General features: G+C 51.8%; 1 protein-coding gene across 2 annotated transcripts in view; it reads right to left on the reverse strand.

Annotated features, from left to right (window-relative positions):
- The window catches only part of HCK (HCK proto-oncogene, Src family tyrosine kinase), a 45,354-nt gene that overhangs the window by 5,628 nt on the left and 22,669 nt on the right, over positions 1 to 17,057 (reverse strand). For both annotated transcript variants that reach the window (XM_075527793.1, XM_075527792.1), the window contains exons 4-9: positions 16,303 to 16,401; positions 10,078 to 10,181; positions 9,806 to 9,955; positions 9,335 to 9,487; positions 7,178 to 7,357; positions 6,222 to 6,298 (exon numbers count right to left, since the gene is read on the reverse strand). In XM_075527793.1, the coding sequence (XP_075383908.1) occupies positions 6,222 to 6,298; positions 7,178 to 7,357; positions 9,335 to 9,487; positions 9,806 to 9,955; positions 10,078 to 10,181; positions 16,303 to 16,401 (763 nt within the window). The remainder of the gene's footprint in view (positions 1 to 6,221; positions 6,299 to 7,177; positions 7,358 to 9,334; positions 9,488 to 9,805; positions 9,956 to 10,077; positions 10,182 to 16,302; positions 16,402 to 17,057) is intronic.

A 17,057-nucleotide genomic window follows, 5' to 3' on the forward strand; every position in this document is an offset into this window, starting at 1 on the left:
GAGGAGAGAGGAGGGAGGTGGGAGAAGAGAGGAGAGAGGAGGGAGAGAGAGAGAGAGAGAGAGAGAGAGAGAGAGAGAGAGAGAGAGAGAGAGAGAGAGAGAGAGAGAGAGAGAGAGAGAGAGAATCCTGCTGGCACAAAGCCCAAAGTGAATGGGTGGTGTGTTTGCAAGGAGCAGCCAGGCGGGGGCACCAGTGGCCACTAGAACTGAAGTCCTTAGCTCTAACCTCTCCTGCAAAAAAAATGTCAAAGGGTTTTTCTGGTTTGGTTTGGGTTAGGGGGACAGGACGTGGAGTAAGATAAGGTCTTAGCTTGGGGGTGTGGGAAACTGAGTCCTTGAAGAAACAGTTGCTGGTAGCTCAGTCAGGACCGATGCTGTAGCGACTTCACCAGGTGGTACTTGGACACATTGACTGTGGCTTTGGGAAGGATTATTGCCATCAAAGAGCCCTGGTGGCACAGTGGTTAAACGCTCAGCTGTTAAGCGAATGCCCAGCAGTCCAACTCTTCAGCCCATTCCATGGGGAAAAGATGTGGCAATTTGCTCCATGAAAGTTCTCACCAGCCACCCTAAGGCAGTGGAACAAAACACCGCCCCGTCGCATGCCCTCCTCAGGAGGGTGGTGTTTGAGGCCAGTGGCAGGCACGGGGTCCAGTCTGCTTCACTCGGGCTCAGTCTCGTTCACTGACCCTCTCCTTCACCAAGCATGATGTCCATCTTCAGGGGTTGGTGCCTTTGATGCTGTGGTTCGGTGCCGCCGAGCTGGTCCTGACTCAGCGCAGTCGTGTGGACCAACAGAATCAAGCCCTCCCTGGTCCTGCCCCATCCTCACCTTGTAGGCATGTTTGAATCCCGGCGTACAGCCGAGGGCCAGTTCGTCGACAACCTGTCCAAAGTACACAAGACGTCCCTACGTCTAAGATGCACGTGAGTTGCATTTCCTTCAAATCGGATTGGTTAATTCTTCTGGAAGTCCACAGTACTTCCGGTCTTTCTGGTCAACACCCTAATTCAAAAGCACAGGTGCTCCTGGGGTCTTCCCTACCCACTGTCCATCGTTCGTATGCACACGAGGAACTGAAAGTTGCCTAGCTCGGGCCAGGTGCACCTCAGTTCGAAAGTGGCGCCCTTGCTACGCCACATTTTAAGGAAGTCTTGTGCAGCAGCTTTGCCCGGCGCAATCCATCCTTTGACTCTGACAGCTGCTTCAGTGAGCATTGATTGTGGATCCTTCATCCATCATGACAGTGCACACGGGCAGTGGTGAGGATTCTGATCTGTTTTTCATTGAGTTTCATGAGTTCCTCAGGAAGTGCTTCAACTCCTCCCTGCTTTCTGCAAGCCAGGTGCTGACAGCTGCACATCCCAGGTTGTTCATAAACCTTCCTCTAATCCTGCTGTGTTCTTCTTCATATAGTTCAATTTCTCTAATGTTTTTTGCTCAGCATAAAAGTGGAATAAATATGGTAAAAGGCTACAACCTTTACATACACCTTTCCTGATTTTCAACCACACAGTATTGCCTTATTCTGTTCGCATGACCTCTTCTTGGACATTCCTCGTGAGCACAAGGAAGGGGTCTAGAATTCCCACTCTTCTCCAATAGCATGTTCAAAGTACGCAAGAAATGTCTCGCTACTGCACTTCTGCTCGGCAGTCCGGCCATACCTCCTCCGAGACAGGTCTGTCTGTTCCTCTGGAAGCCCGTGGCAGTCCATGTTCTCTGCCAACACCGTCATTCAGACACCCATGTTTTCAGCGTTCTATAGCCAGTGTCCAGCCTTCACATGCCCGGGGGCCCTTGAAAATGCCGTAACCCGGGTCAGGTGAGCCTTAGTCCTCAAAGTGACCTCTTGGCTTTGGAACCCTTGCGAGGGCTCTTCTCCAGCAGATTTGCCAAATGCAATGCGCTGTTTGAGTTCCTGGCTGCTCCTTCCATGGATGTTGATTGAGGATCGAGAACAATTACATCCTTGACAGCTTCAGGGTTTTCTGCGTTTATCATGCTGCTGCTCACTGGTCCAATGTGAGGGTTTTTAGTTTCTTTACCTTGAGGTATAAGCAATCCCAACTGTCATCGTTGATCTATGTTATTAAGATAATGATGAAGGGCCAATTTCAGGTGTTGAATGAGCCTTCCTTCAATCCTGATGCCCTGTTCCCCTTCAGAGTCAGACTATTTGCTTGGCATGCAGACTGAATGAATGTGGGGAGAAGCGTGAGACGATACAACCCTGGTGGACGCCCTTCACACAGGACTAAAAGGACCCTCACTGCCATCGAGTTGATGCGACTCATAAGACAGGGTAGAAGTGTCCTTGTGAGCTTCTGAGACTAGGCCCATTTACAGGAGTAGAAAGCCCATGTTTCTCCCTCAGAGCTGCTGGTGTTTTTGAACTGCCAACCTTGTGGATTACAGTCTAACGAGTAACCACTTCACCACCTAGAAAAACCTAGTCCTAAAAAAAAAACAAAAAAAAAACCTAGTCCTTTGTCCTAGAGGGTCTATGAATAGGAAATCAAATCGATGGCATACAACATCAACAACTATTGTTATCAGTCCTATTTCACAACTGAAACCCAGAGAGACTCAATCAATGGTCCAGGCTTTCATAGCTTGCAAGTGGTATGGAGGTGGTTGGAATTCTGATGGCCCGGCTCTAGTTCATGCGCTAACTCAGACTCCACGGGAACGTTGTGCCTTGTATTTGCACTGAGAGTCACTCCTGTTGGAAGTTACCATGGATTTAGGACCCCCCCTCCCCCATCAGACAATCATACATTAGCTCATTGACTTTCACAGAAGCTTACAGGTGTTGATTTGACAAGGTCATGACTAAGTGGCTCTAGAATTGGGCCAGCTCAGCTGGAATCTTGTATACTTCTGTGATCTCAAGCAAACTACTTTGTGCCTTTTATTATCTGTAAAATGGGGCCAACCATAGCCCCTGACCGCGAGGGTCATCTGCTTCATCCTCTGACCTCTGAGGCTTACGAGGATATCTGGTGTGGAGCACATTTCACGCCAATGAGCACTCCCGTGTTGGGGAAAGCTGGACCCAGAGAAGTCCAGTAACTTGCTCAAAGTCCCACAGACAAATCTTAGATAAAACACAAAGATGCTCCGTGATTCCTGAGCCCCAAATGTTTACAGGTGTCGCTTCATCAGCGTCTGCAGTGGGTTGGTCCAGTCAGCGTAGGATTGGTCTAAGATTTGGAGGTTGACAAGGTGGTGAGACTTCATGATCACCAAGCAGGCCGCCATGATGTCAGCACGGGAACCTGGGTTTGCCTCTAAGACCATCTGGGATCATAGCATCCCAGCAGGGAGGATCTGTTGGCATATTCCAGCCCAGGGCTATTTGACCTAAAACCTCCTGACTGACGCCGCTGGGCTGGAGGCGTGGAGACAGAACAAAAGCCACACGCGAGGTTCCACCATCTTTCTCTAATCAGAGCAGCTCAGTTTGGACCGATTTTTGCATACTCGGTGACTGTACATAAGTTCATTCGGACTGGCCAGTGGAGTAGCGTTTAAAACAAGCTTTCTGATTTGAAAAACCTGGGATGTGGTCCAATGACCTCACATGACATCAAGGGAGACCAAGCCCCACAGTTGGGTCAGAGGTCATGCATGCAAGTCATCCTGACTGGGCTGGGGCACCCTCCCACTACGTCAATCTCCCTCTCTGAGACTTGAGGCTAAGATGGTGCCCAGGTAGGTATCTGCAATCCTTGGTTGAGGCCCCTCTGTTTCTGATGCTCAGAGGCCCAGCACTTCTTTCTACCCCTTGGTTTCCGTTTTCTCCTTGATGAAATAGAGGCAGTAACTCTGGGCCCCAGTCCATGACCCCCATCCACAGGTTCTGCCAGTTTACAGGTATAATTTAGCAACCAGCCAGACTCGATTTCCCTGGAAGAAGGGTCCATTGGAGGGACATTGCCAGTTGTGGATTTCCATACCACTCCACCCGCCACCTCCAATTCCAGGCTTTGAAAGAACACTTTTTACTCTCCCCTGTTGGTTGCCCTTGTGCCCCAAAGTTTGCATAGCCAAATGAGCTCTGCCCTGGGTGTCTCCTGAAGGCCCAGGGATCCTTCAACTCCCACCAGGCTGCAAACCACAAAACCACGTCTCCTTTTCCGAGGGCACCCAAAGAGGTCCAAGCTGAACAAGCCATGCATTCCGCTTTGGGCTTTCCTACGGGCTGGTTCTTCTGCCCAAACACCCATTTCTCTGAAGTCTTTTCATTGTTCCTCTCATCCAAAACTCACTGCCATCGAGTTGATTCTGGCTCGGGCCAATAGCAACCCTGTAGGGCAGGGGAGAACTCCACAGCTCAGAGTAGAACTGCCCCTGTGGGTTTCTAAGACCTCACGTCTTTGAAAGCACAGAAGGCCTCCTCTTTCTCCGTAGGAGTGGCTAGTGGATTCAAACTGCCAACCTTGCTGTTAGCAGCCCAATGTGTGACCTACTAGGCCATCCAGGCTCCTCTCCTTGCTCCTGGATCAGGCAAAGCATTTTGCCATCCACCCCGCACCCCTCCCTGCCCCCGGTTTTCAGTCAGACAGAGAGAGGGGAGAGAGATGGAGGCAGAATAGGAGTGACCGACACTCCAGCTGCTGGGAGCTGCTGCAGGGGCAGAGGGCAAGAAGGTGAAAAAATCAGGGTGTTAAGACCCGTTTCTGTGGCGCATGGACATGACTGGACTGTACACTGTGGACTCTGGACTCTGGACCAGGACCAAGCCAGCCATTCGACATCTATTTTCCTATCTGGACGATCAGTTCCCAGGAAGGAACATGATTCCATTTGTACTGACTCTTGTCTCCCCTGTAACCACAAGTCACGTACACAAGCTGCTTAGCCTTCCTGCAACCCCGCTTCCTCATCTCTACTCAACTTCCCCGCCCCTTAAGTTCCGGTTTGAGAAGATGGGATGCTCACCTTCTACTCTCGGGCCCCCAGTGAACCATGCCTCTTGGGTTGGTGCCCTTCCCCACTGGCTCTGGGCTTGGCCACGGGAGGCTTTGGCCAAAGCAGCCAGTGTGCTGCAAGCAGTGGCCTGAGGAGCGCTTGTGCACTAGACCTTGGCCAGGAGCAGTGGTTCTCCATCTTCCTCATGCCCTGACCCTTTCATACAGGTCCTCATGTGGTGCTGAGCCCCCAACATAACATTATTGTCGTTGCTACTTCATCACTGTCACTTTGCTACTGTTATGAATTGGTTGACCCCTGTGAAAGGGCCGTTCAACCCCCAAAGGGGTCACAACCCACAGGTTGAGAACCTCTGGCCTGGAGGGATACTTCTACTTGGAAACCATGGCCATGCTGGAAGGAGCTGTGGTCAGACTCCCACAAGCTGAATGGTCTTGAGGAGAGAGAGACCCGGAGCAGCAAAGAGCTGTCTGGCATGCATCTGCACAAGTCATCCCAGCATCTCTGCTGGGGCAGAAGGACCCCGAGCTAAGCCCAGGCAACCCAGGGAAACGCAAAAAATAACCAATTGCTGTTGTCTTCAATTGGGGGGGGCGCGGGTTGTTAGCAAGAATAGCTCACAGCGCCCCTCCCTCATAAGTCTGATGCGAGGGTTAAAGGAGTGAGTCTGTGACACCGGAACAGAAATCAAACCCGTTGCCATCAGCTTGATTCCCACACAAGGGGACCTCATGACGGCCCAATGATGAGTGACGCAGAAGAACTGCTGCAGGGGGGTTTAGTGGTTACAATGTCCATGGAAGCAGGTTGCCTAGCCGTTCCTCCGCAGCACAGCTGGCTCAGTTCAAGGCACCCACCTTGAGGCTAGTAAACCAAGAACCAGACTCACTGTCGCTGAGTCAACTCTGACTCATAGCGATCCGGTAGGGCAGAGTAGTACTGGCCCTGTGGGTTTCCAAGACTGTAACTGGTGATGAGAGGAGAAAGCCTCATCTTTCTCCCTTGGAGCAACTGTTGGCTTTGAACGGCTGGCTTTGTGGTTTACTGTGCAATGTCTAGCCCACCGTGCCACCTTTTGTGGTTGGTAGTTGATTGCACACCTTCTGGGGGGCCCAGGGACCAAGCATGTAAAGTGCTTTCAAAACAGGCGGGCCATGTTGGGCACTGAACAAACATCAGCTGTGTTGACTGGTGCCATTACATACGTGTTCAATAAGGAGACAAGACATTTCTGCCTGCCCTCCCCCCACCCCCAGCAACCCAGGCCCCACCAGACTCTCACCTGGGCTGAGAAGTCAATGAGCTTGGGCAAGGGCTGCTTGCCGCCTTCGTCACTCTTTAAGAAGTCCAGCAGGCTTCCTGTACGGGGGCGCAAAGAACGTGATGTGCCTTAGGGTCTCTTAGGCTGTGGTGCCAATTGTTTACCGCCATAGATTTCAATCAACATAAGATAACATGGGGCATCAAAAAGTTCGTGGAAAGAAGGAATTCAAAGCAATGGAATTTTCCCTTGGACATTGACTGGTCAATATTGAAAGAATAGAATTTGTGTGGTTTGGGCCTGACTGGGTGCTGGACTGCTTCTTCAACTGACAGTTTTTCTTTCCTTTTCTCTCCCCTTGAACTTGAATGGCGGGGCCCTGGCTTTCTGCAACTGCTATCGTTGAGTATTTAGAAAAGGACCAAGGAGAAAAGCAAAACACGTTGAGATTGCAAGTCACACCCAAAGAGTTGTGTGAGTTGCTGCTGCTCGCCCTTGGCCGGGCAGGGCTTGGAAAATGGCTTTGAAGCGGTGGCCTAACAAGATCAAAATCCCTGAGAAGGCCGTGCAGGGAAGAGGTGGTGGGGACCTGGAGTCGTGTTTTGTCCGAGTCTCTTCCTCGGGGCGTGCAGGTGGAGGCAGCCCAGACACTAGACGGTGAGGGGCAGGGTCACCCTGTGCTCTCCAGGCTCCCAGGGATCCATCCCATAAGCCTCCTTGCTGCTCCAGGGGCCCTTATGCTCCCCCCTGCCCCGGGGCCCCGCTTTAGCACAACTTCACCCTGTTAGCCAGGAAGGCTGGGCAGTGGCACCTTCATGGGCTCCATGTGCGTTTCTTGGTGGAACTCCTGAGCTAGACTGAGGACATCTTGAGGGAACTAGCCAGGTCTACCTTTGAGTCCCCAGCTGGACTGTGGGGACCCCAGCCTGCTGCACCCCAGCACCGCAGCACACACACCCCGGCTCCCAGTACAGCACCTTTGGCCATGAACTCCGTGATGATGTAGATGGGCTCCTCGGTCACCACCGCGTGCAGCTTCACCAGCTTGTCATGCTGCAGCGTCTTCATCAGGTTGGCCTCGGCCAGGAAGGCCTCCACAGACATGCTCCCCGGCTTCATCGTCTTCACGGCCACCTTGGTGTGCTTGTTGTAGGTGGCTGAGGGGAGGGGGAGTGGGGGCTATTCTCAGAACCCTCTGGTCTCCCTCACAGCCCTGGAAGGCCCGGCTGCAGGCTGGGGGAAAGTCCCATCTCAGTCCTTTGAGAACCATAGAATGTGGGTTGGAAGCCTGGTTCACGGCCCTGAGGACACCACTTAACCTCTCGGCACCTCACTTTACTCATCTACAAAGTGGGAACGATAAACATTCCCTTTGAAAGGTTGTCACCAGGATGAACAAATTCTCAGAAAACACAACTCAAATGATCACACACACGCACACAATCACCTTCACTTAAAATCCATAATCTTAACATTTACTCTCAAATTCCAGAGTCACCATGACCATAAAGCCTTGTATGATCTGGACCAGCTACCTCTTCAGCCTCCCTATCCACCAAACTCCTTCTCGTCTTTTATGCACCCATCACTCAGCCTCTTAACTCCTCAACTCCCTCTCCCATCATGGACCTTTCTTATTAAGCAATTCCCTAGCCCCACCCCACCATGGATTCAGCTTGTGGATTCTATAAACCTCATACTTGTGTGTGTCTCCATCTTTGCATTGGTTGCCAGGAAGCTCAACTCGAGAATTGCAGTCTCCGCTCCTCTCACTGGCAGCGAGTCGAAGCCGACTCATAGTGATCCATTAGGACAGGGTAGAACTGACCCTTTGGATTTCCAAGGCTGTAACTCTTCACAGGAGCAGAAAACCCTGTCTTTCTTTTGAGGAGCGCCTGGTGGTTTTGAACGGCGGACCTCTCGGGTTGCAGTCTGATGCATACCCACCACACCACCAGAGCTCCTTAGTAAGAGTCAGGGCTTTTCACAATGTTAATGCTCATTCAGTCCCACCACGCAAATCTGCCTTCCCTTCCCATAGTTCTCTTCCGCCACATGATCCTCCTCAGTGCTTGCTTCACAGCAGCTCTCAGTAAATGGAGCTGAAATGCAGGGATGTTAAGCCCACTGTACCTGGCTGTATTGTATGTGTCTATGAGCTGCCTTTGGGAGCACTGGTGGCGTAGTGGTTACGCATTGGCATGCGATCTAAAAGGTCGGCAGTTCGAAACCACCAATCACTCCTTGGGAAAAGGACAAGGCTTTCTACTCCCATAGAGAGTCTTTTCTAGTCTTGAAAACTCACAGGGTCGGTTCCACCTTGTCCTACAAGGTCACTATGAGTCAGCATTGACTCCATGGCAGGGAGTTTGGTTTTGGGTTTTAGAAGTGTCTTTACCCCCCACTTGAAACACAGTGGATACACCAGGCATTGGGCCAAGCCTCTATCCCACAGCCTGCACACCAGCATGGCTGCTCTCTAGATACTTCGGGAAGGGTGGCAGGGCTGGAACATGCCTTTCTGGAGTTCCACAGTGCCTCAGTACAGGGCTGGGCACACAGTAGGTGCTCAGAATGGCCTGCTCTCAGGCTGCCTATATGAAACTTCCCTGCAATCTGCAAGCTGTCTTTCCTCATTCTTCAGTTTCGGCATCTCAATAGGCCTGTTACCTCACTCCCAAGCACTAGGGAATCCCCATCCAGACTCCAACTTCACAATCTTGAGCCTAAGAGGTGGGGCCTCAAAGGCAGACCGGGTTTGCATGAGCACAACCATTTGGTTTGCTATCAGAGGACTGACTATGGCACTATTCAAAGGAGCCCTGATGGTGTGGTGGTTCTGGGCTGGGCCACTAACTGCAAGGTCAACGGTTCATAACCTCCAGGCACTCCGTGGCTGGCTGTCTAATCCCATCAGGTTACAGTCTCAGCTCTACTTTGTCCTAGAGGGTCGCTCTGAGTCGGAATTGACTTGATGATGGTGAGTTTGGTTTGGGCATCTTTAGTCATTCCAATCGCTCCCTCTGCCCTGTAGGTCCGTCCCTGCCACCCCCAGGCTGCTCCAGTCCTCCTGGAAGAAGTGAATAGTGTTTGTCTCCCTCCCTCCCCTCTGTGAGCTCTGGTCCTGCCCTTACCCATCCAGACTTCACCAAACTGCCCGGCTCCAAGCTTCTTCTCCATCTTGAGGGAGTCCCGGGGGATTTCCCAGGCATCTTTCTCCCATGGCTTCTGGGGCTTGGAGGACATGCAGGGCACTGTCAGCTTCTGGCAGAGCCCATCTTTCCCCTCTGAAATAGAGCCCTTGGTCAGTTGGTGGGGACCAGCTCCCTGCCAGCCAGGTGTCCCCATGGAGGAAGCCTCCCCACCTGGTCGACTGCATGGGACCAATGTTCCAACTGGTTGCCACCATCAGTGATACTCCACAGAGAGCAGAGCATTATGGGAAACCACCGGCACCCCTCTCCCACCTCCAGCCTCCTCTGTGAGGAGGCTCTCGCAGCCCCCACGCGTTTGCGGAAGGGCTCCCCAGGCCTGTGCCCTCCTGACCAGGATTCCCTGGAGACAAGCTCCACCCAGGGAGGCTGCAGCCCGGGGGCACGACTCACTCTTGTAGTGGGCCACCAACTCCTGCAGGGTGCTGAAGGTGCTCCGTGGGGAGATGTAGAAGCCCCCGCTGTCCAGGGTCCGGATCTTGTAATGCTTTACCGCGTCCCCATGCTGCGCGTCGTAGTCCCGCACAGACAAAGAGTAGCTGCCTGCATTGGCCAGAGAGAACCCCGCAAAGCAGGAGACCTCAGAGCCCTGCCCCACTCACTCTGGTCAGCACTTGACCCCCTGAGAGGTCACCCAGGGCCAGAGTGGGGAGGGGAGATGCTACCTCTGGTGGTCTCACTGTCCCGGATCATGAAGGAGCCCAGCACATTGCCAGGGGCCAGGAGGTGACGCTCTGCATCCTTGCGGCTGATGCCCTTGAAGAACCACCTGGAGGAAGGGGGAGGCCTCAGAACGTGAGTCTGGGGGTTGCTGCCATTGTTAGGGGCCATCGAATCGTTCCGACCCAAAGCCACCCCTTCGCACAACACGAAGAAACTCCGCCCGGTCCTGTGCCGTCCTCACAAGTGTCCCTGTGCTTGAGTAGATTGTCCCACTGTCACCTGTTCACCTTGGGTGACCCTGCTGGCACTTGAAGTCTCAGCAGCACACGAGCCACCGCAGTGTGACAAACTGGCAGCAAAGCGGTGGGAGTGTGCGGGTGGAGTGAGACCCAGGCCAGGGGCAGGGGTCCCCGGGGTATGAGGGCCTGGCTTCTGGGAGTGTCCGTTTTGCTTGGATTCTTAGGCGGCACCCCATCAATCTTTTTATATTAAAACAGGATTTATCAGGGTAAACCCAACAGGCTGAGCTGGAAGCTTATGCACGCTGGGGGACATTCTTTAGAAAAAAATCAGATGACCCGTGGGCCATCCTGACGCCCCCAAGGTGAGGGAAGACTGAATGGAAGGAGACGGTGGCTTCAGCAATTCCACTCCAACGTATATACATCCAGAGACCAGAGAGCAGCGGCATGGACAGACAGACAGACAGACACTAGGGCTGGCTGCACCTCTAGTCGCACAAGCCAACAGGTGGCAACACCGAGGGGTCTACCCCCTATGGCTGGGAGCACACACCCACGCCGCAGAGAGAGACAAGCCCCGATCCACGCTACCTTGTGGGCGGACCTTGAAGAGAGAATGCGGAGAGCAACGAGAGTCACATAAGGACACATATGAAGACATCCACTACATGAAGTGATCTCAGAACCACGCTCCCTGCCGTCAGGTGAGTCGATGTCGACCGACTCAGAGCAACCTTGTGGGACAGGGTAGAACGGCCCCTGTGGGTGCCGAGACTGTGACTCTTTCAGGGAGTAGAAAGCTGCCTCTTTCTCCCAAGGAGCAGCTGGTGGTTGTGAACGGCTGACCGGGCAGTTACCAGCCCCATGTGGGACCATTATGCTACCAGGGCTCTGGGAAATTCTCTAGGACAGGCAGATAATGTGGGGATGGTTACTAGTGGCCACCAGGGCTGGGAGGCAGGGAGAAATGGGATGTCATTGTGTAGGAAGCAGTGAGTCTCTGTTTATGGAGATGAGAAATTTGGCAAGCAAATAGTGGTCATGGTTCTGCTACCTGGTCAATGCCCTTGTGTCACTGAGTTGTACATGGCACTACTGTGTTACATGTGTGTGCACACATAGGTGTGTATAAGTATATGCATTCATATGTATCCGTATGTGTACATGTATATGAGAAATATGAGACTTTCTACTCCTATAGAGTTAGTCTTGTTAGGAGCTGGAGGCACAGGGAATCCAGAGTGGATGATCCCTTCAGGACAGGGGTGTGAGTGGCAATACTGGGAGGGTAGAGGGAGATGGGTTGGAAAGAGGGGACCGATTACAAGGATCTACATGTGACCTCCTCCCTGGGGGATGGACAACAGAAAAGGGGGTGAAGGGAGACGCCGGACAGGGCAAGATATGACAAAATAATAATTTATAAATTATCAAGGGTTTATGAGGGAGGGGGGAGTCGGGAGGGAGGGGAAAAAAAGAGGACCTGATGCCAAGGGCTTAAGTGGAGAGCAAATGCTTTGAAAATGATGAGGGCAAAGAATGTACAGGTGTGCTTTATACAATTGATATATGTATGGATTGTGATAAGAGTTGTATGAGTCCCTAATAAAATGTTTTTTAAAAAAAGGGTTAGTCTTGAAAAACCACAGGGCAGTTCTACCCTGCTCTATAGGGTATCTATGAATCGGAATTGACTCCATGGAAGTGTGTTTGGTTTTCGGATTCACATATTCATATATGTTTATATATGTGATATCTATACATTATACACATTACATATTATATGTCATATAATAGATTGTATAGTTGTGTAGGGTATGTATTATACAGTATTATGCAGTGCAGGTTATATGTTCTAGCATATATGACATATAACACATTTATATATTCATATGTATTTATATAGAATACAACTCATGGCCACCCTGTAAGGTCACAGTTGACTCACTGGCAGTGAGATTGGTTTATCTCTACAATAACATACAAAAGATATGGCGATGAACCAACTGTGGTTACAAACTTCACTTTTGCAAACTTCACAAAACCCTGTGGAGATTTCACAGAGCTGCCACCACAAGGAGACGCCCTCCCTGGTCACTGAAGGCCCCCAGGAGAGAGGACCTCAGGCTCGTCAGCGTCACAGTCACGTCTCCTCTTGGGATACCCACCAGGGGGGGAAAGGCCAGCATGAGTTTATAAGTGAAGACATGAGACTGCCACGCATTTTGTGCCGGCTGCCACATCCTTGGCCCTTCCTCCCCACTGGCTCTCTGGACTATCCAAGGGGAGCCTTCAGCAGCAGAGGCCCAATCCACTCCCACCTCAGTCGGGGGAGAGGTTCATCTGCTGCGTCAGGAAGCCTGGGCCCTGCTGCAAGCTTACTGTGTGACTTTGAACAAATCACGTAAGAGCAGCTAGCATGAGTCAAGCTCTTCTATGATGTCTTCAGCAGCTCTACACGGTCATGAACTTCATCCTCCTCCTTTACAGTTGAGGAACACTAAGGGCCAGTGAGGCCCAGGGTCTTACCCGGGGCTGCATAGCTAGGAAGAGGTGGAGGTAGGACTCAAGCCCAGGCAATCTAACTCCAAAGCCCACACATGATTATACCATAGTTCAAGGTCCACCTGCCTTCTCTGCTTTCCTTTAGTAAAGAGATTCTTACCGTGATAAACTACTCAAGCAAACCAAACCAAACCAAACCAACTCACTTCTATTGAGCCAATTCTAACTCATAGCAACCCCCAAGGACAAGGTAGAATTGCTCCTGTGGGTTTCGGAGACTATAGCTCTTTATGAGAGTACAAAGTCTCATCTTTTACTCACAGAGTGGTTAGTGGTTTTGAACTGCTGACCTTGTGGTTAGCAGGCAGCCATGTGACTGTGTAACCACTATGCCACCAGGCACAGAATTAAGAAATGCCTGCACAGTCATTTTATGAGGAGGGAGTTATTCCACCAATCTGGCCCAAGAGAGAAGTGACATCCACACAGGAAGAAACGACACAAGATGATGCATTGAAACTCAAGACCGGAAATCACAAGTGACACGGATGGGACTGAGGGACTGAACAGTGGGGCTTTGACGTGCCGGACACACTGTGAGAATGCAGGGGAATGGGATGCTCTAGAGCCGTGGTTTTCAACCTTCCTACTGCCTCAACCCTTTAATACAGTTCCTCATGTTGTGGTGACCCCAAACCATAAAATTATTTTCGTTGCTACTTCATAACTAATTTTCCTACTGTTATGAATCGGGCAACCCCTGTGAAGGGGTCATTTCTCTCTCTCTCTCTCTCTCTCTCTCTCTCTCTCTCTCTCTCTCTCTCTCTCACACACACACACACACACACACACACACACACACACTCAAAGGGGTCACGACCCACAGGTTGAGAACCACTGACCTAGAGGCTGCCTTGAATGACTGGCCAATTAGGTCTAAGACATCAGAGAGGGATTACAGGTGAGTGGGCACACCAGGCGCTTCTGGGAGGGACGCGGCTGGTGGGGGACAGGGAGAGAGACTTCTCTATGCCCTTCCAGGTCCTGTGCATTTGGACACATTTGAAAGGACTGCCCCAGTGGGGTCAGAGGGCAGGGGAGGGTCTATGTTTCCTTTCCACCCTGATTCCAAAAGCCCCTATTGCCTTTCCTAGAGATAACCTGTGACAGAAGTTTCTGGATGCAAACATGAACTTGTGAGAGTGCCCTGCCAGGAGAGCACTATTCACAAAGGGTTCTCAAGGACGAGCAGGCATCAACCAAATGCGAAGTCTGAACCAGCTATTTGGGAGTCAGGCTTGGAGCCGGTCTTCCAGGCGACGTGTGCCCACTCCTGGTTGAGAACCACCTCTTAGGTGACTGCCTTTCACGCAGGGAATAACCCAGCGGGCATGTTGCTGCTGCAGCCACTTAGTGGGGCTGATGCTTTTGAGAAGTAAGAATAGCTGGGGCTCCTCCAAGGAAGAAGGTGGTCCCCAAATCTGGAAGCTGGAAGCGTTCAGAGTCCAGAGTCGGGGAGCAGAGCCTGGGTGGCCCAGGGGAGCCTGGGAGAAGGAGCAGGAAGTCTGAGGGTGGGCCTGGGACAATCAGGTCAGGACGGCAGGGTCAGGAGTGGGACAGGGGGCTTCTTCAAGGCCACAGAGGGGAGATTCCACAGAACAATGGGGATCTTGTGCCTCGACAGGAAAAGCCCAAATGTATCCTTTCTACCAGCCTCCAGCTGGCCAGCATCCCATGTCCACACTGTCATGTAGCCAGAGCACCCAGCAGAGAGAGGAGAGACAGCCAGGGAAGAGACTATCGTTTTAAGTTTGGTCAGCTAATCAGATCTATTGCTGCCCTCTAGTGTAACCATCAGGAGCTCTGGTGCTGTCGTGGTTAACCATTAGACCGCGAACCAAGAGATTAGCAGTTTGAAACCATCGGCCCCTCCAAGGGGAAAAATAAAGCTTTCTACATCACTAAAATAGAAGAAACCAGCCTTAACTTTTGGGGGAAGTTCTATCCGGTCCTGTAGGGTCTCTATGAGTCAGAATCAACTCGAGTCAATTGGGAGTGAGTGTAACCATCATTTCCCTTGTCAGTTCCACCCACACCCCTGCGAACACAGGGAGGGACCCTGTCTGCTTCACCTCCTACCCCTGGAGTAGGGGCAGGTATGCAGCCAAAACAAAAACAGAAATAAAAACAAATAAAACAAACAAACCAGCCTAAAGTCATTAATCAATTCCAACTCACAGCTATCCTCTAGAGCAGCAGTTCTCAACCTGTGAGTCGAGACCCCTTAGGGGGTCGAACGACCCTTTCACAGGGGTCACCTGATTCATAACAATAGCAAAATGACAGTGATGAAGTAGTAATGAAAATGATGGTAGGATTGGGGGGTCACCGCCACACGAGGAACTGTATTCAAGGGTTGCAGCCTCAGGAAGGTGGAGAACTGCTGCTCTAGAGGATTTCCAAGATGGTAAATCTTCATAAGAGCAACCTCATCTTTCTCTGTGAGCAGCTGGTGGGTTTGAACGCTGAACCTTGTGGTTAGCAGCCAATGCCTGACCTACAACACCACCTTAGGTACATAGTCAAAACCCAAAACCAACACAATACTGAATCATAGTGACCTTATAGAGCAGGTAGAACTGCCCTGCGGGTTTCCAAGACTGTAACTCTTTCCAAGAGGAGAGAGCCTTATCTTTCTCCCAGGGAGTGGCTGGTGGTTTCAAACTGCTGACCTTGGGAGCCACAGCCCAACGTGCAATCACTACTCCACAGGCTTGCTAGGTACGCAGCAAATGCTCCAAAAAATATCTGTTGGATAGGGATAAGACTGAATGAATGAAGAACAAGCGTTTTGCTCTCGGAGTCAAGTTTGACACAAAGAACCGACCCCCAAAGAGTGATGGCTACAAGGGATCCTTGACGGTCTGGAAAACCCTTTGTGCTGACAGCCTCCGCCTGGCACAGGGCCTGACAAGGTGTGGGCACCAGTACGTTTGCAGAGTGAATTGACCAAGGGGATTACTGGCCAGCTGCCCTCTCAGGAAACTGCCTCAGTACAGTGTGCGCTTCATTCAGCAAGTATTTATGGAGCACCTACTATGCAGTAGTATGCTAGGCCTAGATGGACAAGGGCCCTGCCCTCCTGAGTTCATCTTCCACTTAAGGAGGCAGGCAGTGCACATGCAGACAACTAGATCAACAAAGTCCTTTCCACTGGCGAAAAGGGTTTGTTCAGAGGGAACAAGACAGAGTCCCTGGTGGGGAATTCCAGAGGGAGCCCACTTCAGACAGCAGAGAGGTCAGGGCAAGCCTCTCTGAAGGAGGAAAAGGATCCGGCTAGGCAGAGAACCCTAGAAAGATGGCAACAGGCCAGGGAGCCGACTAGTGCAAAGGCCCTGGGGTAGGAGCAAGACCAACTTGGCTCATGCTTCAGAGAACCTACAGGCAAACATGACGGTGATGGGAAAACGGAATACTTACTCTTCTGTCTCCAGGGAATTAACACGGGCGACATAGTTGCTTGGGATGTAGCCCTCATTTCGGGTGACCAGAGATCGAGCCTTCCACCATTCTCCAGACCTGGGGGACACAGGGACGTGAAGGGGTCAGAGGAAGAAGGGCCATCTCTTTGGTCCTTTGGGACCCTCCCAGCCTTGATCTGGAATAATCTCCAAGGGTAAGAAGCCAGTAGAGTGAGAGCCAGGGACAGGATGGGACTTCTCTGGTCCTTGGGTGTGCCTCAGGGTAGGATCTTTACAACACTTCCCCACTGTGTATTCAAATGTCTGCAACTAAAGCCCTCAGCCCTGGACCTGGGACCCCGCTGCTATCCCCGCACATGACCTTGATCTTACTAGTCATACCTGCGGTGGGGGCCCTCACCTGTGAGACCCTCACACGTGTTTGGCCCAGAGTCAGAGGGAGTGAGTTCAGGAGTCTCACCAAGAATGACCACCTGCAGGCTCCCGCCCTAGCACAGCCTGGGGTGGGGAGTGGGGCTGAGGGGAGTCTGCCCCACCCTTGTGAAGACTAGGAGGGTCAGAGGTAGCAAAGCTTTGTGGGTGCAGTCATCTCAGTAGGGCCCCATCTCGAGGTCAGCCTGGAGCTTCCTCACAGGGGTCCCTGGAAGGCTTCCTGAGAAACAGTGTCCCCTTGCTCAGCTCTGCCTGGGTGTCCCCAGCAGAACCCAGGCCCCTCCATGGTGACTGTCATCTGGGTGACAGCCAACCCTCACT

The sequence above is a fragment of the Tenrec ecaudatus genome, chromosome 12 (genome assembly GCF_050624435.1).
Source record: "Tenrec ecaudatus isolate mTenEca1 chromosome 12, mTenEca1.hap1, whole genome shotgun sequence".
NCBI classification, from domain to species: Eukaryota; Metazoa; Chordata; class Mammalia; order Afrosoricida; family Tenrecidae; genus Tenrec; species Tenrec ecaudatus.